Source organism: Canis lupus, chromosome 21, assembly GCF_003254725.2.
Source record: "Canis lupus dingo isolate Sandy chromosome 21, ASM325472v2, whole genome shotgun sequence".
Lineage (NCBI taxonomy): Eukaryota > Metazoa > Chordata > Mammalia > Carnivora > Canidae > Canis > Canis lupus.
In genome coordinates, this window is record NC_064263.1 from 32,901,803 (window position 1) to 32,919,084 (window position 17,282).

A 17,282-nucleotide genomic window follows, 5' to 3' on the forward strand; every position below is an offset into this window, starting at 1 on the left:
CCCTATAGCATCAGGGTGTTTTGATCCTCACCATCTCTAATCTAGATTACTGCAATAACCTTCCAATGACCTTCCTTGCCTCCGTTCCTCCCTGCCTCAGCCCTCACAGCCTGCCACCAGATCCACCTTTCTAAGGTGCTTCTCTGACTGCTCCCCTCCCTGACTCCAAAGCCTCCTTGACTTGCCACCCTGCACTCCTCATTGTATCTTTGATTCAGAACTCAATCTTTAGTCTCCTTTTCTACATCTGAGTTTTCTTTCTTTCTCAGGCTCTCTCAAGAGTCTATTCCGCCCCCCCCCCCACTTTTCCTATAAATCTTTTCTGATTATTTCTTCCCCAGTGATCACATTCATCCAATCATTCAACCAAACCTGCAGGCCTTTTCTCCATGCCTCCTACATATGAAGCAGGGCAGGGTTAGATGAGGGACATGTGGTAAGCAAGGGACCAATCGGAGGCCACGTCAAAAACCTCTGAGCTCACCCCAGCTCTTTCCTATTTTTAGTCCCCAATCCAGTTTATCACCAAATGCTGCTCACAGTTCTTCCTAAATATTTCTAGAATCTATTGCTTATTTTCTAGTCCATCTAGTACCTTTATGTTCTCAACATCTCTCATGCAAAGCATTCAAAACCTTCCAAGTTAGGTTTTCTGCCTTTGGTCCTGACTCTCAATCTAATAAAAGAAATTTTTCTAGAATACAAACATGACCTTAATTGCCTGATTAAACCCTCTAATGGCACCTTGTCACCTATATAAAGCCAAGGCTCCTTAGCAGTATACTCAAGGTCTCTCATGACCTACTGTGCTTTTCCCACCAGCCTTGCTACCCACCACATCTTACCTTGTGCTCCAGATTTAGTAATACTGAGTTGTCAATCATTCTCTGTATGCATCTTGCTCGGTCTCATTCCCAAGTCTACTCCTCTGCCTGAATACTCTCCTTTATGTGTCATCTGTGCATCCTTCAAAACTCAGATTAGGCTTCCTCTCTTTGGGGAGGTCTTCTCTAACTCTCCTCTGGGAGGACCAAATGTGACTTGAGGGATGATGTCTTATTTATCCAGGCCTCCTCAGCACCCATGGCAGTGCTGGCCCATGGAGGGTGCTCCATACAAGTGCTAGCAGAGGTAGATAATCATCACATGGCACAGGCTGTACCCAGAAGTGAGAGTATTCCCATTGAGAGAATTAAGAATATAGGCTCTTGAGACAGATCTGGATCTGAACTCTGGCACTGCCATTTATTTGCTGGGTGGACATTGAGAAAATGCCTTACCTCCCTATGCCTTAGTTTCCTTATTTGTAAAAAAAAAAAAAAAAAAAAAAGCTGCAAAATAGACTTATGATGAGGATCAAATGACATAATGTATGTAAAGTACTTAGCACAGTGTTAAACACAGTATAAGTGCTCAATTAATGTCCACACTTTACTAAATTATGTTTTATTGTGGTTTTGTTTTGTTTTGTTTTTAGAGAGAGGAAAAGAGAAAGGGGAGGAGATGCAGAGAGAGAAGGACAGAGAATCTTATGCAGGTTCCACGCCCAGCACACAGCTTAACTCAGGGCTTTATCTCACAACCCTTCCAAGTCTGTGTGATAAGCATTGATCTAATTTGGTCTGTATTGCTAATAGACTTCATATTTTCTTTTATTTTTGACTTCATATTTTCTATGATTTAAGACAGAAAATTTCTGCCTGCTCAGTTGCAAATAATTTCTCAATTCTGAAAAAATTAAGAAGAAAATGCCTGGCTCATTCCTGCCTCAAGCCATTTGCACCTGCTGATCCCTCCTCAGCCAGAACATACTCTGCCCCCATCAAGGCCAGCTCCTTCTCACTTAAATCAAATGTCACCTGCTCTGAAAGCCTTCCTGAACACCTGTGGAGAGTAATCCTTCCTCCCCTCTGTCCCTCTCTGTATTCTTATCTTCTGTAATTACCTTTTTTCTTTATTTGTTAATTGTCCATGTCCTTCTGTTACAATGTGAATCTTAGCTAGCTCCTCACTCATATGTTCTCACTACTCCATCCAAGTCTAGAGTGGCACAGAATGGTATCTCAAAATATAATAGTTGAATTAATTTTTCTCAACTGCTGTAAAGGAAAGATACTGCTGTTGAAAGTTGAATTAAACCTTCCCAGTCTCAGGATGCCTGGGTGACTCAGTGGTTGAGCGTCTGCCTTCGGCTCAGGGCATGATCCTGGATCCCATAGGAAGCCTGCTTCTCCCTCTGCCTATGTCTCTGTCTCTCTCTCTCTCTCTCTCTCTCTCTCTGTGTGTGTGTGTGTGTCTCTCATGAATAAACAAATAAAATCTTAAAAAAAATTTAAAGGAAAAGTGTAATGGTCTCATCTGCCCTTTCAGTGACTCCAAATGCTTTTGGAGTCTCCTTTTGGACAACGTTGCAAATAATTTCCAAAAAGAACTATCCTAGGCATGTCTCCAATGTCTGTACCATTCGGATTTCAGGAAATACCAGGAAACTTGGTCTTGATGAAGTTCTAAGACCAGCAAATAGTCTAGGAATATAAGGAATAGAAGACATACTCCCCGCCCCCCAACACACTCACTTGTTCCCTGGCCCTAGCCCATACCATGTGTGTCTCATGGGGAAGAAGCCTTTCCAATTAACACATGCAACCCCTCCTTGTGCACACTTCCTCCATTCAGCAGGAGGAAGCAATTTCACTGGTAATTATTTGTGCTATTTTCTCTACATGGTAAAATCCTCAACATGGCTGTCAGACGGGGTGAATCTGATTTGGTTCCGTGTGGGCTACAAAATTCATCCATTGCTAGAGGGAGCTCTTGAGACAAGACACATTGCCTCTCAGCAACAAATCCAGCCTAACTAAGCATGACAAGCATCTCAGGACACATTTACACACACAACAGCTACAGTGTCTTTCATAAGCTGTCATGGTCATGAGGCATCCTCTGTTAAGTAACTCCTGCTAATCATTCTTGGCCCTTTTCTGCAGGAGCACAGTTATGGTAGGATTGGTAATACTCTAGTTCTGCCTGATTTCTCAACTGGCCACCAAGGCTCCCTGGCAAGCTTGTGAGGCCTCTCCCTACCAGGAGAGCAAATGGGGAAGGGGATGCAGTCTAGCTCTGAGAGGCCTGGCCTGCCTGGCCCTGACAGTTTCTGCAACTCCCCCCCATAAAGTAGGGCAGCAAGAGCCAATGCTTGTCACCATTTTGGTATAGAAACCAGAACTCTTATAATTTTAAATGAGAATAAACCAACCAGCTGGGTTGTTTCTAACTTTTTTTTTTTTCCTTTTAAGAGAGTCAGCTAGAATAAAAGTCAAGACTACTTGAGAACCAGCCCCTGGTGGACAATTACACTTGATTTTACACTTGATTTTTACTACATTTTGGCAAAGCAACAGATTTGGGCTGAAAGTAGTTGGTTATTGCTGACAATTCTCTGGAATGAGTGCCCTGGGCTCAGCTTTGCTTCTTCAGAAACACTGGCTTATTACTCCTTAGCTCAAGCCTCACTTCTGGGCCCTCCTACTGACGCTTGAGAAAGGACATCAGTTTATTCTGGATGAGTCTGGTTATCGAAACTCACCTTACTTGGGACCAGAGCACAGGCTTTGGAGTTAGCCCATTGATGTGATCTAGAGCAAAAGAACCTAGCTCTCTGAGTTCCAGTTTGTTCATCTGTTACATGGAGATGATAATGCCAACCTAATGAGATGACCATTCAGGTTAAGCGAGATAGAGCGGCTACCGTCTTAATGTTGTACTGTGTCAGATGAAAACTCAATAAATCATTACCGTGATTATTATAAAGTGAGACTATAAAGTGATTATCTGCCATAAATGCCCAGAACAATTTCACCCAATAAACAAATCTCAAGACCGACCACCCTAGAACCTCTTGCCCAGGTTCCTCCTGTCTAGAACTTCATAAATTGGTGTTGTTCAAATGTCAGGTCTCAAACTTAATTCTGAAACGCACACACACACACACACACACACACACACACACATCCCATGTATGGAACTGACACTACTAGGAGTCTCGAGCTGAAGCTCAGGGATCTCATAAGACTGCCAGGTGGCACCCCCAGACTCTGCACAAAACTATGGACAGGAGAGGTTCATGACCACCCTCAGCCAGGCCAGAGGGAGATGATGGGGAACTGGTAGTGGGGTGTACAGGAGCCTCATAGGTGCCTCATGCCCATAGTCTGTCCCTACCCAGGGCCACAGTGCTCTGAAGACCACCGTCCTCAGACTCTTGAAGGTCAGTACTCCCTCTCCTCATTGCTCTACTTCCTCCTTTCCAACCCTCAATTTGGCAAACATTTATTCAGTGCCCACCACAACCAGACCCTGTGCCAGGTGCCAGGGAGCTCCTAGTCCAGCAGGCACAACAAATCCTAATGTGTCATTCCCAAATGAGAGTGGGTAACCACAGCATTCTCTGGAGTGAACCCAGAGAGGGAGAATGGGCTATGCTTTTGGTTACCCCGAGTCTTTATGGAGCTCATGACAACTCTGTGAGCAAGAATGGCCCAGCAGGTCACTCACCACATTGGTTTCCTGCGTGGCTCTGGCCCACTCCACAGGACTCTAGTTGGTGTTCAGATGTTCTGGGAGACTTGTTTGCCCCTTCAAGTTCCATGCCTGAGAGCTGGAGGTGAAAGTGCTCCCTGTTGGCTGCCTTCCGGAGCACACGGATAGCTTTCCGGAGCCGCTTCTCTGTCCGCTTTATGGTGCAACTCAGGTCACAAGAAGCTACCAAAACAAGAGGGGTAGCAGTGGGGGAAGAGGTCAGGCTGCAGCACAGGAGGATGTCCAGACCCACAAAGGACCCACCAGCACCCACGGTTCCCTGTGGACAGAATGGAGGGGAGACCTGGGGCTGGGCACCTCGCAGGCTGGGCAGCATTGGTTTCTAAAAGAAATTTGTTGGCCAAAATGGAATCTTTGAGTTTTTAGGAAACAGATACAATCATGAGGTTCCAAACCAATTCAGTTTAGTTTGGGAATGAAAAACAAAACAAAACAAAACAAAACAGGAGATACTTCAGTGGTTGCACTACTGTTTCCCCTCAAGAACGATGAAAGGCAAAAGAATAAGGAGCAAGCTGTGAGAAGCCTGGTACCAAAGACTGTTTTCAAACCAACCTGTCACCTCCTTTTGGTTAATTTCAAGTTCAAACTCAACAGTGATAAACATTTCCTTAGTGGTGCTTGGGCGGCCAGGGGCTCCCGGGACTTGCTTGCTGAAGCTGCATGTAAGGTTTGCGTAGCGGAAGCTCTCTTTTACTGAGCTGTGCTTCTCTGTATGAAGAAACAAAATTATCGGAAGCCAGATCCTGGCAAAGTACTCAGTTGAACATTCGCTAGAGCTCAGTAAACATTTCATTAAAACAACTCTCAAGGGACTAAGTGATTAACTCCAGATGCCAAGACGTTGCAAGCCTCAGCTTGGAGCACGATGACATTTTAATTTCAAAGAGCCTCCTATATAACTTAACAATTTAGCTCTTGAAAATTATTTTCATGGATGAATGCTGGATGTTTCTGACTGGTTGGCCACATAAGTGGAAGACAGGAACCAGGGTTGCCTTGCATTCCTAACTGACAGTCTGCTAAGGTGTGCTCGTGTTCTCACGGTTGGTTTCCTTAGAGCTGGACTGTGATGTACCAAGCAGGGACTAAGACTTCAAATAGGGAAGGAGCACAGGAGTAGAAAGCAAACCAACTCCTGCTTTCAGGCAAACTGAGTTTGGAGTAATTCCAGCCTGAAGGGGAAGTTGGAAAACACATTAACAGTGATGTCTCATTTTGAAATAACCAGGAGCAATATACAGCACAAAACATCTAGAGAACCAAACAATATCATGAAGGCATCTAGGGTGGGAGGAAGTGTTGCGTAAGGCAGGGTTCTGCACATCCCTATTCCAGACTCTGGCCATCTCTCCCTCACCCCTCTATCTCCCGTGGCTTCCAGTGGATCTTTTAACTAATGACCATTAACTGGAACCAAAAGAGCAGTTCCATGTATCATCCACACAACCAACTTGCCTCCAGTTTAAACTCTTATTTTATTCAATGGACGAATTATCTGTATCATATTCTTCAACATTACAAAGATGTTCAAAGCAATAGGTCAGCAGGAGCCAAAGGAAGAAGGAGGCAAATTAATCCCCACCCACCATCCTCTGGGAAAAATTCTCCTTTCCTTTTTCAAAAAGCTAACTTCTAATTTCATAATAATTTTAGATTTGCAGAAAAATTGCTTAAATAGAACAGAGAGTTCCCATATATTGTTTGTTAAGTTTCCCCTAATGCTAACATCTTACATTAACATGTATATTTGTCAATACTGAGAAATTAACATAGTATAATACCATTAAGGAGACTAAAGACCAAGTTTATTTTTAAATAATGCTTTTCTGGGGCATCTGAGTGAGTCAGTGGTTGAGCATCTGCCTTTGGCTCAGGCCATGATCCCGGGGTCCTGCGATCAAGTTCCAAATCAGGCTCCTCGCAGGGCGCCTGCTTTTCCCTCTGCCTATGTCTCTTCCTCTCTCTGTGTCTCTCATGAATAAATAAATAAAATCTATAAATAAAAATAAATAAAGCCTTTTTCCTCTGATCTAAAAGTATAAATGCTGGGGCACCTGAGTGGCTCAGTTGATCAAATGGCTGAATTTGATTTTGGCTTGATCATGAGGTCATGATCTCAGGGTTGTGGGATCGAACCCCATATTGAGCTCCACACTCAGCATGGTGCCTACTTGATATTCTCTTTCCTTCTCCCTTTGCCCCTCCTCATCCAATAAATAATCTTTAAAATAAATAAATAGATAGATAAAAAGAAGTATAAATGCTCACTGTGGAGAATTTGGAAAATGCAGAAGGAAAAAAATGAAGATCTCTGGTCAACCCCTCTACCCAGATATAACTACTACTGATCACATGGTGAGTTTCCTTTTTCTTCTACTCACGCTTTTTTCTTACACAATTTGGGTTGCATTAGATATACAAAATCTCACTCTCTCCTCTCCATCTTAGCATTATATTACAAGATCATTTTCCATAGTTTCCATTTATGTCATTAAACATTCTTTAAAAAAACATAATTCATAGCTGCATAATATTCCATTTAAATAGAGGTACCAAAATTAATCTGTTTCTTAAAATATGCAACTAAAATATGCACTAAAAGTGACTACAGTGAGCTTTATGTTTATTTGTATGATTTATTTGAGGATAAACTGGGGAAAGAGGTATTTCTAATACATGAATCATGATTTTTTTAAGCTCTAGAATTATTCTATGAAATAATACTGGAAATGTGAACAGGAGGGGAGAAGAGTATTAGGTTCTGTTCTTCGCTACAAGTCCAGCTCTACTTGGATGGTATTTTTTCTGCTGAAGCCAACGGAGTCACTGCCTCCAAAGATTGGATCCAGGAGGAAAGCTGGATATTACATCTTTGCTCACCGAAGGTTATCCTGAGCCAAATCCTTTTCATTTCTTTGGCTTATTTTCCAAGCACACTCTTAGATCTATAAAATTTAACCCAATATAATCACAAATTGCCAATGTAACTTAAAGCCCTCATTGATTCCTATGAACTCAAAGGTTTCTCCAGAGCTTTATCATGTGTGCCTGGCAGAGGAAGCCCTGAAGTTTAACTCCAGAGCTATACAGGTGTGCTAGGCTAGGCTCCTCTTCCTCCTGTGGAGGAGTACTTGGAGAATCTGGGCTGCTCAAGACCACCTGAAGGGCTTAGTTTGTGACAGGCCCCTTTCCCAACATGCAACCAAGCTCCCTGCACCAGCCATCTGATTCCATACCTGGTAGTGCTGGTCGCAGACCCTCGGGAAACAGCTCAGCCTTTTTCAAACTACACTTGCCTTCATTTACTTTAAAGGTTACACTTGTCCTGATGGTCGTGACATCTTCAGAAAGAAACAAGTGAGAGACATTACCTTCAGAGGCACAGGAGGGAAAGACTGGGTGGGTAACAGACGAGCTATCCCAAGCCTGCGTCCCACCATACACTGCATACCCTGAGCCCCTCTCTTACCCTGAGACCACAAAAGATTTGGCTCACGGAGTGCCCATGACTGAGGCTGAGGATGCCAGGAGCCTCCTAAGAGTTACAGTTATTCCTCCACCTGAGATTAATCCAATGCCCAAATATAATAAAGAGAGGCCCCAAACAACCTTCACACTGAGATGAACCATGAGGTCACTTTTGTGCCTTCCTGAGGAAGAAGACCAGTATCCCCTAGTTCAAATTTGGACATGACTGCTGAGGGAAACAGTGAAGGGCAGATTTTCCAGGAGAAGACTTTTCTTGGAGGACAAGGTTGAGGGAGAAGATAAGGATGGCACTCACCAAAGGCTGCTTGGATGTTCGGGCTCTGGGGGCAGCAAAAGTCCCACTCTGAGGGCCTCGTGCGCAAAATTCTGTTCCCCACAATCAATCTTAACCATATGTCAAGCTCTGAAGCCAAAGCCCAGGATTCATACTCTAGCTCTTGGCTTGCAATGAGAACTTGAGCAACTTACTAAAACTCACTAATCCTCAGTTTCCTCATCCATAAAATAGACAAAATTGGGGTAGTTACATTACTATGAGAATTAAATAAGATGATGCAAAAATAATACATTTAGCCTACTGTCTGGCACACAGTAAGAACTGAATATTAATTGTCTGCTTGCCCATCCTGTGGGTAGCCTAAATCTCCAAGTGCCCATTACTGAGGGATTTGGTGAAACAGACCATGATGTCTGTGCTGGTTGGTTTCAAATGTTAGGCAGGAGGGGCAGAGAAGAATAGTGCTCTGGACTCTGGATCTAGACTCCTAATTAAAATCCTGACTCCCCTATTTCCTATCTGAATCACTCTAGGTACATTATTTCACCTCTCAGAATCTCAGGGTCTTCATCTGGTCAATGAGGAGAAAAGTAAAATTGCTCTGAGTGCTGCAGTGTGGATTAAATCAGCTAGGACAGGTAATACAGTGGCTGGTATATTTTAACTGCTCAATCAATATATTCAAGTATTATTATCATGCTTTGGGTCTCTAGCTCTCTCATATATGTAATATGGACATTAAGAATCATTTCCTCAATCAGATGTTCTCGTGATAAAATCACAGGGATGTCTAAATCTGGGAGGACGAGGCTACTTAAAAGCTGTAAATTTCATTCTTTGTCTTTTTGACAAACCAGAAAGGGTTTGGGATCCTTTCTCTGGATAGAATCGTTGTGCCTCGTCATGCCTACGACTATCTCCACCAATGCCATGTGCTCTGGGTACACACTACCTGCTGCACCTTTGAGGGGCAGGGAACTGGGGAGACCTGAGTCTCCTGATCCCAGAGCTCTGTGGGCCTTTGCCCAATATGATGACTCAGCAGGGCTGAACACGGAGCCTCCTAGCAAACAGTGGACAGTCAGTAAGTATCTGTTACATAATGAGTCAGTCTTCAGGCACCAAGGCTGTGGGCAAGAACATCCTGTAATGTGCTCAGAGCATTGAGGAGATTCAGAGAAAAGAAGATAAAGCCAATGCCCAAGAACAGCACCCCAAGAATGAAACCCATTTAACACAGAGAGCCCCAGAGAAAACACACAGATTTGGTAATTACCCCCAAAAGCAGAATCATTTGATTTTTGCTGTTTGCTCCTGAGAGTAGAGGAAGAGCCGCAGGTGACTGAGTAGGTCTCTTGCAGTCCTGACAGACAGAATGTAGGTTGTCAACATGTAAGCAAGGTCACAGTCTCTCCTGGGAGCAGCCAAAAGCACTCTCCAGCCCCCATTCCACAGAAACCACTAGACTTATGCCCAGCATATAGGGTCTCAAAGCATGGGCCTCCGGTGGTCAGGGAGCAGCTGGCCAAAGACCTGGAAACCCTTTGAGGGACTCTAACACCTAAAGGCCAGGAAGGCTTGGCCTTGGCATGAGGACTTTCTCCAGGGACTGGGACCCACTCACCTGAAGAGAGGTGAATGCCAGAGTGACATCTGAGGAAGCACCTGTCTCCTCCGCCACTCTTACCGCAATGCAGGGACACATGGGGTGACATGCTAGTGGGCAGGACCCCCTTCACTTCTAGATAGGACAAAAAGCAGACACTTACAGAAAGAGAAGGATACTTCTAGATATGCTAAGGACAGCTGAGTCCCAAATATCCAAGGACCCAAGAAAAGAAGGTAGAGTTGTTATATAGCACAGAACATAAGACACAGGGCCCTGTTTCCCTCCAAGGTAAAGAAGCTATTTGTATGCTATTTTTTTCCATGCAGGAAAACAACTGGGAAAACAGAATTGAGTTCCAACCAACATAAAAGCACAGAAGGAACCCCCAAAGAGCCTGCAAAGTATCTCCTGTTTTTGAACTATTTAAAGAATGGCAGCTGCCGCTAATGGGGCAAGAGTCAGGGAAGGGATGGTCAGGCACACTCCAGGCCCAGGTGGACATGGGACAGAGCTGCCGTGTCAGTGTGAGCCCGCTAACTGTGAGACTCGGTACCCCTTACCCACACAGTCTTTTTTATTCCAGTGGAGCTTGTATGCTGAGTGGCATCGGCATTCGTAGCTGCCCACCGTGTTCACACAGACCTGCTGACATCCCCCATTGTTGACGCTGCACTCGTTGGTGTCTGCAGAACAAAACGCTTTCCTGTCACAGCAGCCCACTGGTGACTAGGCTGATACCATCCCTCCCCTGAGGAAGGAGCAGCAGGGAAGTCGCAGGGTCAGAACTCACTAAACAAAGGGAAGGTACTAACTGCCTTCAGGATGTGCACTTGGCACCAGCTGACCTCACTCTCCACTCGGTGGATTTCCTGGCATAGGCTTTGCCAAGATGGTCTCAAGTTCCATGTTTAACCAAACCTTTCCCCCATTAAGGATTCTCAGAAGGGAGCACACTCTACTGTCACATGTCCAAGCTCAAACACTGCACAGGCCTCCGATATGAAATTCTACTATCCTCCTAGGCTACATGCCAAGGGGGATAGAATTAGGATTCCTCACTGGATAGTTCATATTCAGTAGTTGAAGTATAGAGAAGGCAAATGACTTGCACAAATCCCCATCAACACAAGGCTGAGTCCAGGTTGGAAGGCAGCTCCACCTAAAACCCAGACACATGTCCATATCCAGGGAATATATCCTTGGGGTTTCTTGATTGCCTGGAAGATGTTTTTAGCCATGCCAAGGATGTATTGAAAAGGTCAGAAGAGAGACAATACTATCTATACCACATTACTCCCATCCGTTCTTCTTAAGCACAGGACACAAGGTATGGGCAGAAAGTATTTAAGCCAGTGGTTCCCGAATATTCAGATACTCAGGATTGCTTTGGAAGCCCTAGCCATTCTGAATCAGAATCTGAATCTGAATCTGTATTCTCAAAAATTGTTGAATGAACCTGATGGTCAGGGGGAGCAGGGTGGAAATCATTCGATGTCAAATCTGATTTATGCCATTGTCTGAATGAGCATAATGACATCGGAACATGTGGCTACATGGGCACAGCACAGAGAGATAAAGTCAATGGTCCACTTCCAGCTCAAAGACCTGCTCAAAAAACCAGCTCAAACCTCGAAAAAGGCTTCTCAGCTAGTTCCTGTGCATAGCAAGGCTGTGGAAATAGTTGGTGCCTTGCCAAGTCTCTCTGAGGACTGTGACTTTACTATCTACTGGGAAGTTCCAACAGACAGGATATCAGCTCCTGAGAGATGCTCCCACTGTCTGAATACACTACATCAATAAAGTCAATGAAGAATTCACGGTTGATTAGCTCAGTTCTTCTTTCTGGTCCATAACTTAACATGTTAAAGGGATCCATGTGAATAGGTTTCCCTTAGCAGATGCCTCCCTGGAGTTGGTGAAGTCACTATTACTCTAGTAAAATATGCCATTCATCCCCAATATTGGAAAATTGACCCTGATCTGGGGAAACTGGGAGGTAGGCCATGCTCCCCCGCAGGCCCAACCTCATCTGACCCTAGTGGGGCATTCTGCTCACCTCCACAGTGGGTAAAGCCATAGAGGGTATACCCTTTGTTGCAAGTACATGTGAATGTGCCAGGGTGGTTGATGCAGCTATGGTCACAGGTCCTATCCAAAGAGCATTCATCCACATCTGTAATTGTCAAAGGGAGAGGGGAGATGAAACCAAGTCTAAGGAATGAGTGGAAAGAACATGTTTATAACTCCACTTATTGACCAACAATAAAAACAACACAAACAGAATTTTTTAAAGTATCTATCAGTTCTCCTGCTTACTTGTGTTAAAGAGAAGGTGGAGTGGCCTACAATAAGAATACTCACAAACAATCTTTATTTCCAAATTCTGTTGCAAATATTACTTGCCTTTAAGCTCACTGGGTCTCTCTCTCTCATGCTTATTTGCAGGGCTGAGTAATTTAAAATATTTAAATGAAGCTAAATGAGATAACGTACCTTAAAAGGGTTTGTAAACTATAAGGTGCGACCCATGCATTATTGTTGTTATATTACTATTTGTAAAACAACAGTACTAATTATATAAGCCACAGAAGACAGTTGGGTTGGAAATAAATCTGGTTCCTATCTTTCCAGAATTAGCCTTTTGGCCCCAAGAGGCCAATTGGGTTTTAATGTCCTCTGCACTAAAAGAATGCATGAACACTAACATCCTCAGTGATTTTCTATCACAGGCACTAAAATTTGGTGGTTAAGCTCCAAACTGGATTGGCTTTGTTCTTCTGCCATGGTTCAGCCCCACAGGGCCCCTCCTGTCCTCGATCAATGTAGAGGCATCTCTGGCTTCAGCTGAGGTCCTGGAAACCAGCCTCAGGAGGCTGCCTCTGTCAATATAATCATCTCTTCTTCCCTGGTCTGGTCCTCACATCTTTCTTGTAGACTAGAATTTCAGTGCATTACTTGTTCAGCTCTTTGGAGGGTTTTAACAGAATTACGACTTGGGTCCACAAATGGATAAACCAGGACCAGTGTGGAACTCAGTGGAAGCCAACTAGCCCAGAGCTAGATCTCTTTTCAACACCAAATGTGCCATGAGACACTATGTTAATAAAAAACAAACATTTGGAAGGAACTGAAGGAATGAAACAATGAAATTAAAAAGGGAAAATTCTTACAAAACCTTTTCATCACTAGCTTTTCCCAGAAATCCTGGCAATTTCTTGAGTAAATTTGTTCTGTGAAAATATTTGTTCTACCAAGACCAAGTGAAAAATAAGAAAAAGTCCACTTCTTCCCTAGTAATTGATATCACTCTATGAATTCTGTTATTAACATCAGCCAGTTATCGAGAAAGTGGACTTGTTCAGTAGCTGGCTTTGGCTGCACATGATGGTCTGTTGCTTTGCCAAAAATAATGAGATCACTTTTCTAATTCCTTTTTAATGTGTTTACACAGCTTATATGGTATTTCTTGCTCTATACATTATGAAACATTATGTGGAACATCAAGCTTGCTTTCCAAATCAAAGGAAAGAAAGCCATGCAATAGTCACATAGAATGAACTTACTGAATTTAAAGGGTCCTATACTTGAACTGCCTGACAAATTACGTAGTAAGGGTGGGGGGGGGGGAAGAGAAACCTAATTCACACACCATAAGGTTAAAAAAAATAATAATTATGTTACACTTTTTTATTACCTGAAGTGAAAGCAGATATTATTTCCTGATTCTGACTTAATTCTGGGATTTCTAACAAAATAAGTCAGGCTGCTCTTGTTCCAAGAAACAGAACAAGACTACATGGCAGCACATCTTTCCTGAGAGGGCTTCCTCTATATCCATAGGGCATAAGAGGTGCTCATCTGAAAATATAAATAATGCCCCTCATCCAACACAGCTTACCACCACCCCAAAGTGTTATTAATAACAAGAACTGCTCCCTTGACACTACTTGTGTAGAAGGAACGCACCTAAGAAGGTGTCTGCAATCTTGCCCAAGGACTGACCAACCTTGCTTCCACTCAATCCCCTCCCTCTCCACCATCCCTCTCCACCATCCCTCTCCACCATCCCTCTCCCCAAACCCCAAAGGCTGGTTTCTCATTAAAACAAGGGCTATAAGGAAGAGACCAACCGGTACATGACCTTGATTATGGGTTGACCCCAACTTTTTGCTAGGAAAAAGTAAGGTGTGTTAACTAAATCTACATATTTTTTGCCACCAAGTTTTGTTATAAAATCCACAAAATTAAAGGAAATTTTAGAAAGAAATTATTCATAAATCTCAACACCCTAATGCAAACCTGTTTACACTCTGTGATCTATTCCATTTCCAGCAGCGAGCTCTGCTGTAATCACACCAGATGGATACTTTGAGGTGTTCTCTAATCATTAACAGCTTAATTTTCAAAATATACTTGTGAGCTACATAAGTGTTTTTATTCTACCAACAAATGAAATAAGTGAAGCTTGGGTTGGAGGTTGGATTAATGACTCCATCAAGAAGCCCAATGAACCAGTCTCTGCCAGCATGGGGTTTCGTCTTCTCGGCTCCAATCAGTGGGCACCACATAGCCCCGCTACGTTTCAGCACATACCTTGGCAAGACTTCTCATCTGTTAATAATTTAAATCCTTTTTTGCAGCTGCAGTCAAAGCTACCCACAGTGTTTTTGCAGAAATGATCACAACCTCCATTATGGGTCTGGCATTCATCAATATCTGTAACAGGGAAGCATCAGCAAATCAGATAGCAAAACTGGCCTGGTTTTCCACAAATCCCTGACGTGCTATTGTGTGCGTGCTTCATTACTCTCTGCAACAAAAACAGACCCATGAAAGCATTTAAGGATGTTTGCTGATGTTTTTAATCTTACACATGTTTTCTTGTCTGGCTGAACCAATTTGGAAAGATGAGTGCCTCATCCCCATGAGAACTCTGACTTGTGCTACCCTTGACTAGCATTAAGGAAACAGATTATGGGAAAGAATGGTGATGTCCTGTTATATTCTCATCCTTGCACTGCTCTCTTGAGATAAGATGGCTCCCTTTGGTATACTTTCCATTCCAGTTTAATGATTAAAGTTATAAGGAATTAGAACATTTGTTTTGGCAAATTACACAACGATCAAGTAGCCTCAATGCTTTTAAATGATTCCTGATACTCAAATTAATCTTATCTTCTCTCAGTTTCATCTGGTAACTGGTTATCTGCTTTTTATCATGTTAAAGAACTAAGCCTTTGTACTCTTGCCCACAAAATACTAGCAGGTCATTGAGGTCTCTATTTATCAGCAAAAGTTAATTGGACAGCTATTTATTAAGTTCTCTGAATAATAATCTTGGCTGTTATTTATATCATAATCTCTAGGCTGTTATTTATGATATACTGATATTATCACCTGCAAGTGAATGTTTTCTTGAACTTCTGCCTTTTTCTAATAAGGTTGCTCCCTGAAATGAGTTATCTGATGCTTGCAGAAGCTGACCTTCTCAACAGTTAATGTAATTAAGTTGGTCCTAATTAAGCTTACTCAATTATAACCTTCCACTAGCCCAGGGAAGAAAAGCTTCCATTGATATGAATCATGAGCAAATCTGGAGTCACTCAGGAGGAATGGAGGGGAAGAGCTCCCTTTATCCTTGCACATTAGCAGCATGGAGAGGCACAGGCTACCTTTACAGGTCTTCCCGTCCAGCTGGAGAGTAAATCCAACAGGACAGCTGCAGTGAACACCTGTTGAAGTATCCTTACAGGTGCGATCGCAGCCTCCATTGTTGACAGCACAGGTTTCTGACAAGGAGGTAAGAAAAAGACAGTTAGCTTGCTAAAGAAGTGCTGATATGGCTGGGAGGAAAGGATATGGCTGCAGGATTCATACTTGACAGAGTTCATGGAAGCCAAGAAGCATGATGGCGTACTCACAGTTGTACCTCAAGTCTCTACCACCTGCAGGCACAGCTCCTCTCACCCAGCTAAATAAGTGACATCTCACAAAGATGCTTGTTAGGGGGTTAAAAATGTCTCTCCAACCTGCTGAGCCTTTTTCCCCCCTACTGGTAGATCTGAAGCCAATACAAGTTCCTATTGATCCACAGCCACTGACCAGCTAAGTGTGGCCACATCTGGCAAGCTAGATGTGGATGCAGAACAGGGCAAAGGGGGATGTTCCTCCTTAATCCTGAACCCCCTCCCTTCAATATAAGTAATGGGCGAAGCAAGAGAGGGTAAGCTTCGCCTACCCTAGCCATTCTCTTGCTGCAGACCAATGACTTTCTTGGAACTGCCAATTAACTCATGTTAGGAGTTTACCTTTCCCTGAAAGGAGAAAGAACTGTTAGAAGTACATGAAATCAGCCACAGTTGTTAAGTAACGTCTATAGAGATGAGGGACAATAAGCAAATGTCTTTCTAGTTTTACTTACTGCTTTTACTTCAGTAGCTACCTCAATGTAGAGCCTTAGAGGAAAAGCTTAGTTCTAGTTAAATATGACAGTTAGAATAGGTATATCTCTGTTTGCTCTCTAAACCTAACATGAGGGACACCTGGGTAGCTCAGTTGGTTAAGCGTCTGCTTTGGCCCAGGTCATGATCCTAGGGTCCTGGAATCAAGCCATGAGTTGGGCTCCTTGCTCAGTGGGGAATCTGCTCTCCCACTCCCTCTGCCCTGCCCCCCTGCTTGTGCTCTCTCTCTCCCTCAAATAAATAAATAAAATCTTAAAAAAAAAAAACTAGCATGAGAGTGAATAGGTTTTTTTAAGTATAAGTCATCAAGAACTGCTACAGCCACTGTGGAAAAAAGTATGGAGTTTCCTCAAAAAGTTAAAAATAGAACTACTCTAACATCCAGTAATCGCACTATTGAGTATTTACCCTCAAAATATGAAAACACTAATTCAAAGGGATACATGCACCCAATGTTTATAGCAGCATTATCTACAATAGTCAAATTATGGAAATAGCCCAAATGTCTATCAATTGACGAATGGATAAAGAAGATGTGGTATATACAATGGAATATTACTCAACCATAAAAAGAATGAAACCTTGCCATTTACAACAACGTGGATGGAATTAGAGGGTAGTATGCTAAGTGAAGTAAGTCAGAGAAAGACAAATACCATATGATTTCACTCATGTGTGGAACTTAAGAAACAAAACAAATGAGCAAAGGAAAAAAGAAGGAAAGACAAGCCGAGAAACAGACTCTTAACTATAGAGAACAAATTGATGGTTACCAGAGGGGAGGTGGGCGAGGGGATGAGTGAAACAGGTGATGGAGATTAAGGAAGGCACTTATTGTGATAAG

At 43.0% G+C, this 17,282-nt stretch overlaps 1 protein-coding gene across 3 annotated transcripts in view; it reads right to left on the reverse strand.

Annotated features, from left to right (window-relative positions):
• The window catches only part of SCUBE2 (signal peptide, CUB domain and EGF like domain containing 2), a 63,648-nt gene that overhangs the window by 19,047 nt on the left and 27,319 nt on the right, over positions 1-17,282 (reverse strand). For 2 of the 3 annotated variants that reach the window (XM_025459431.3, XM_035704212.2), the window contains exons 8-16: positions 15,650-15,766; positions 14,571-14,693; positions 12,034-12,150; positions 10,538-10,660; positions 9,993-10,109; positions 9,645-9,731; positions 7,839-7,943; positions 5,155-5,310; positions 4,555-4,761 (exon numbers count right to left, since the gene is read on the reverse strand). In XM_025459431.3, the coding sequence (XP_025315216.3) occupies positions 4,555-4,761; positions 5,155-5,310; positions 7,839-7,943; positions 9,645-9,731; positions 9,993-10,109; positions 10,538-10,660; positions 12,034-12,150; positions 14,571-14,693; positions 15,650-15,766 (1,152 nt within the window). The remainder of the gene's footprint in view (positions 1-4,554; positions 4,762-5,154; positions 5,311-7,838; positions 7,944-9,644; positions 9,732-9,992; positions 10,110-10,537; positions 10,661-12,033; positions 12,151-14,570; positions 14,694-15,649; positions 15,767-17,282) is intronic. The other variant, XM_025459436.3, reaches the window with a different exon arrangement.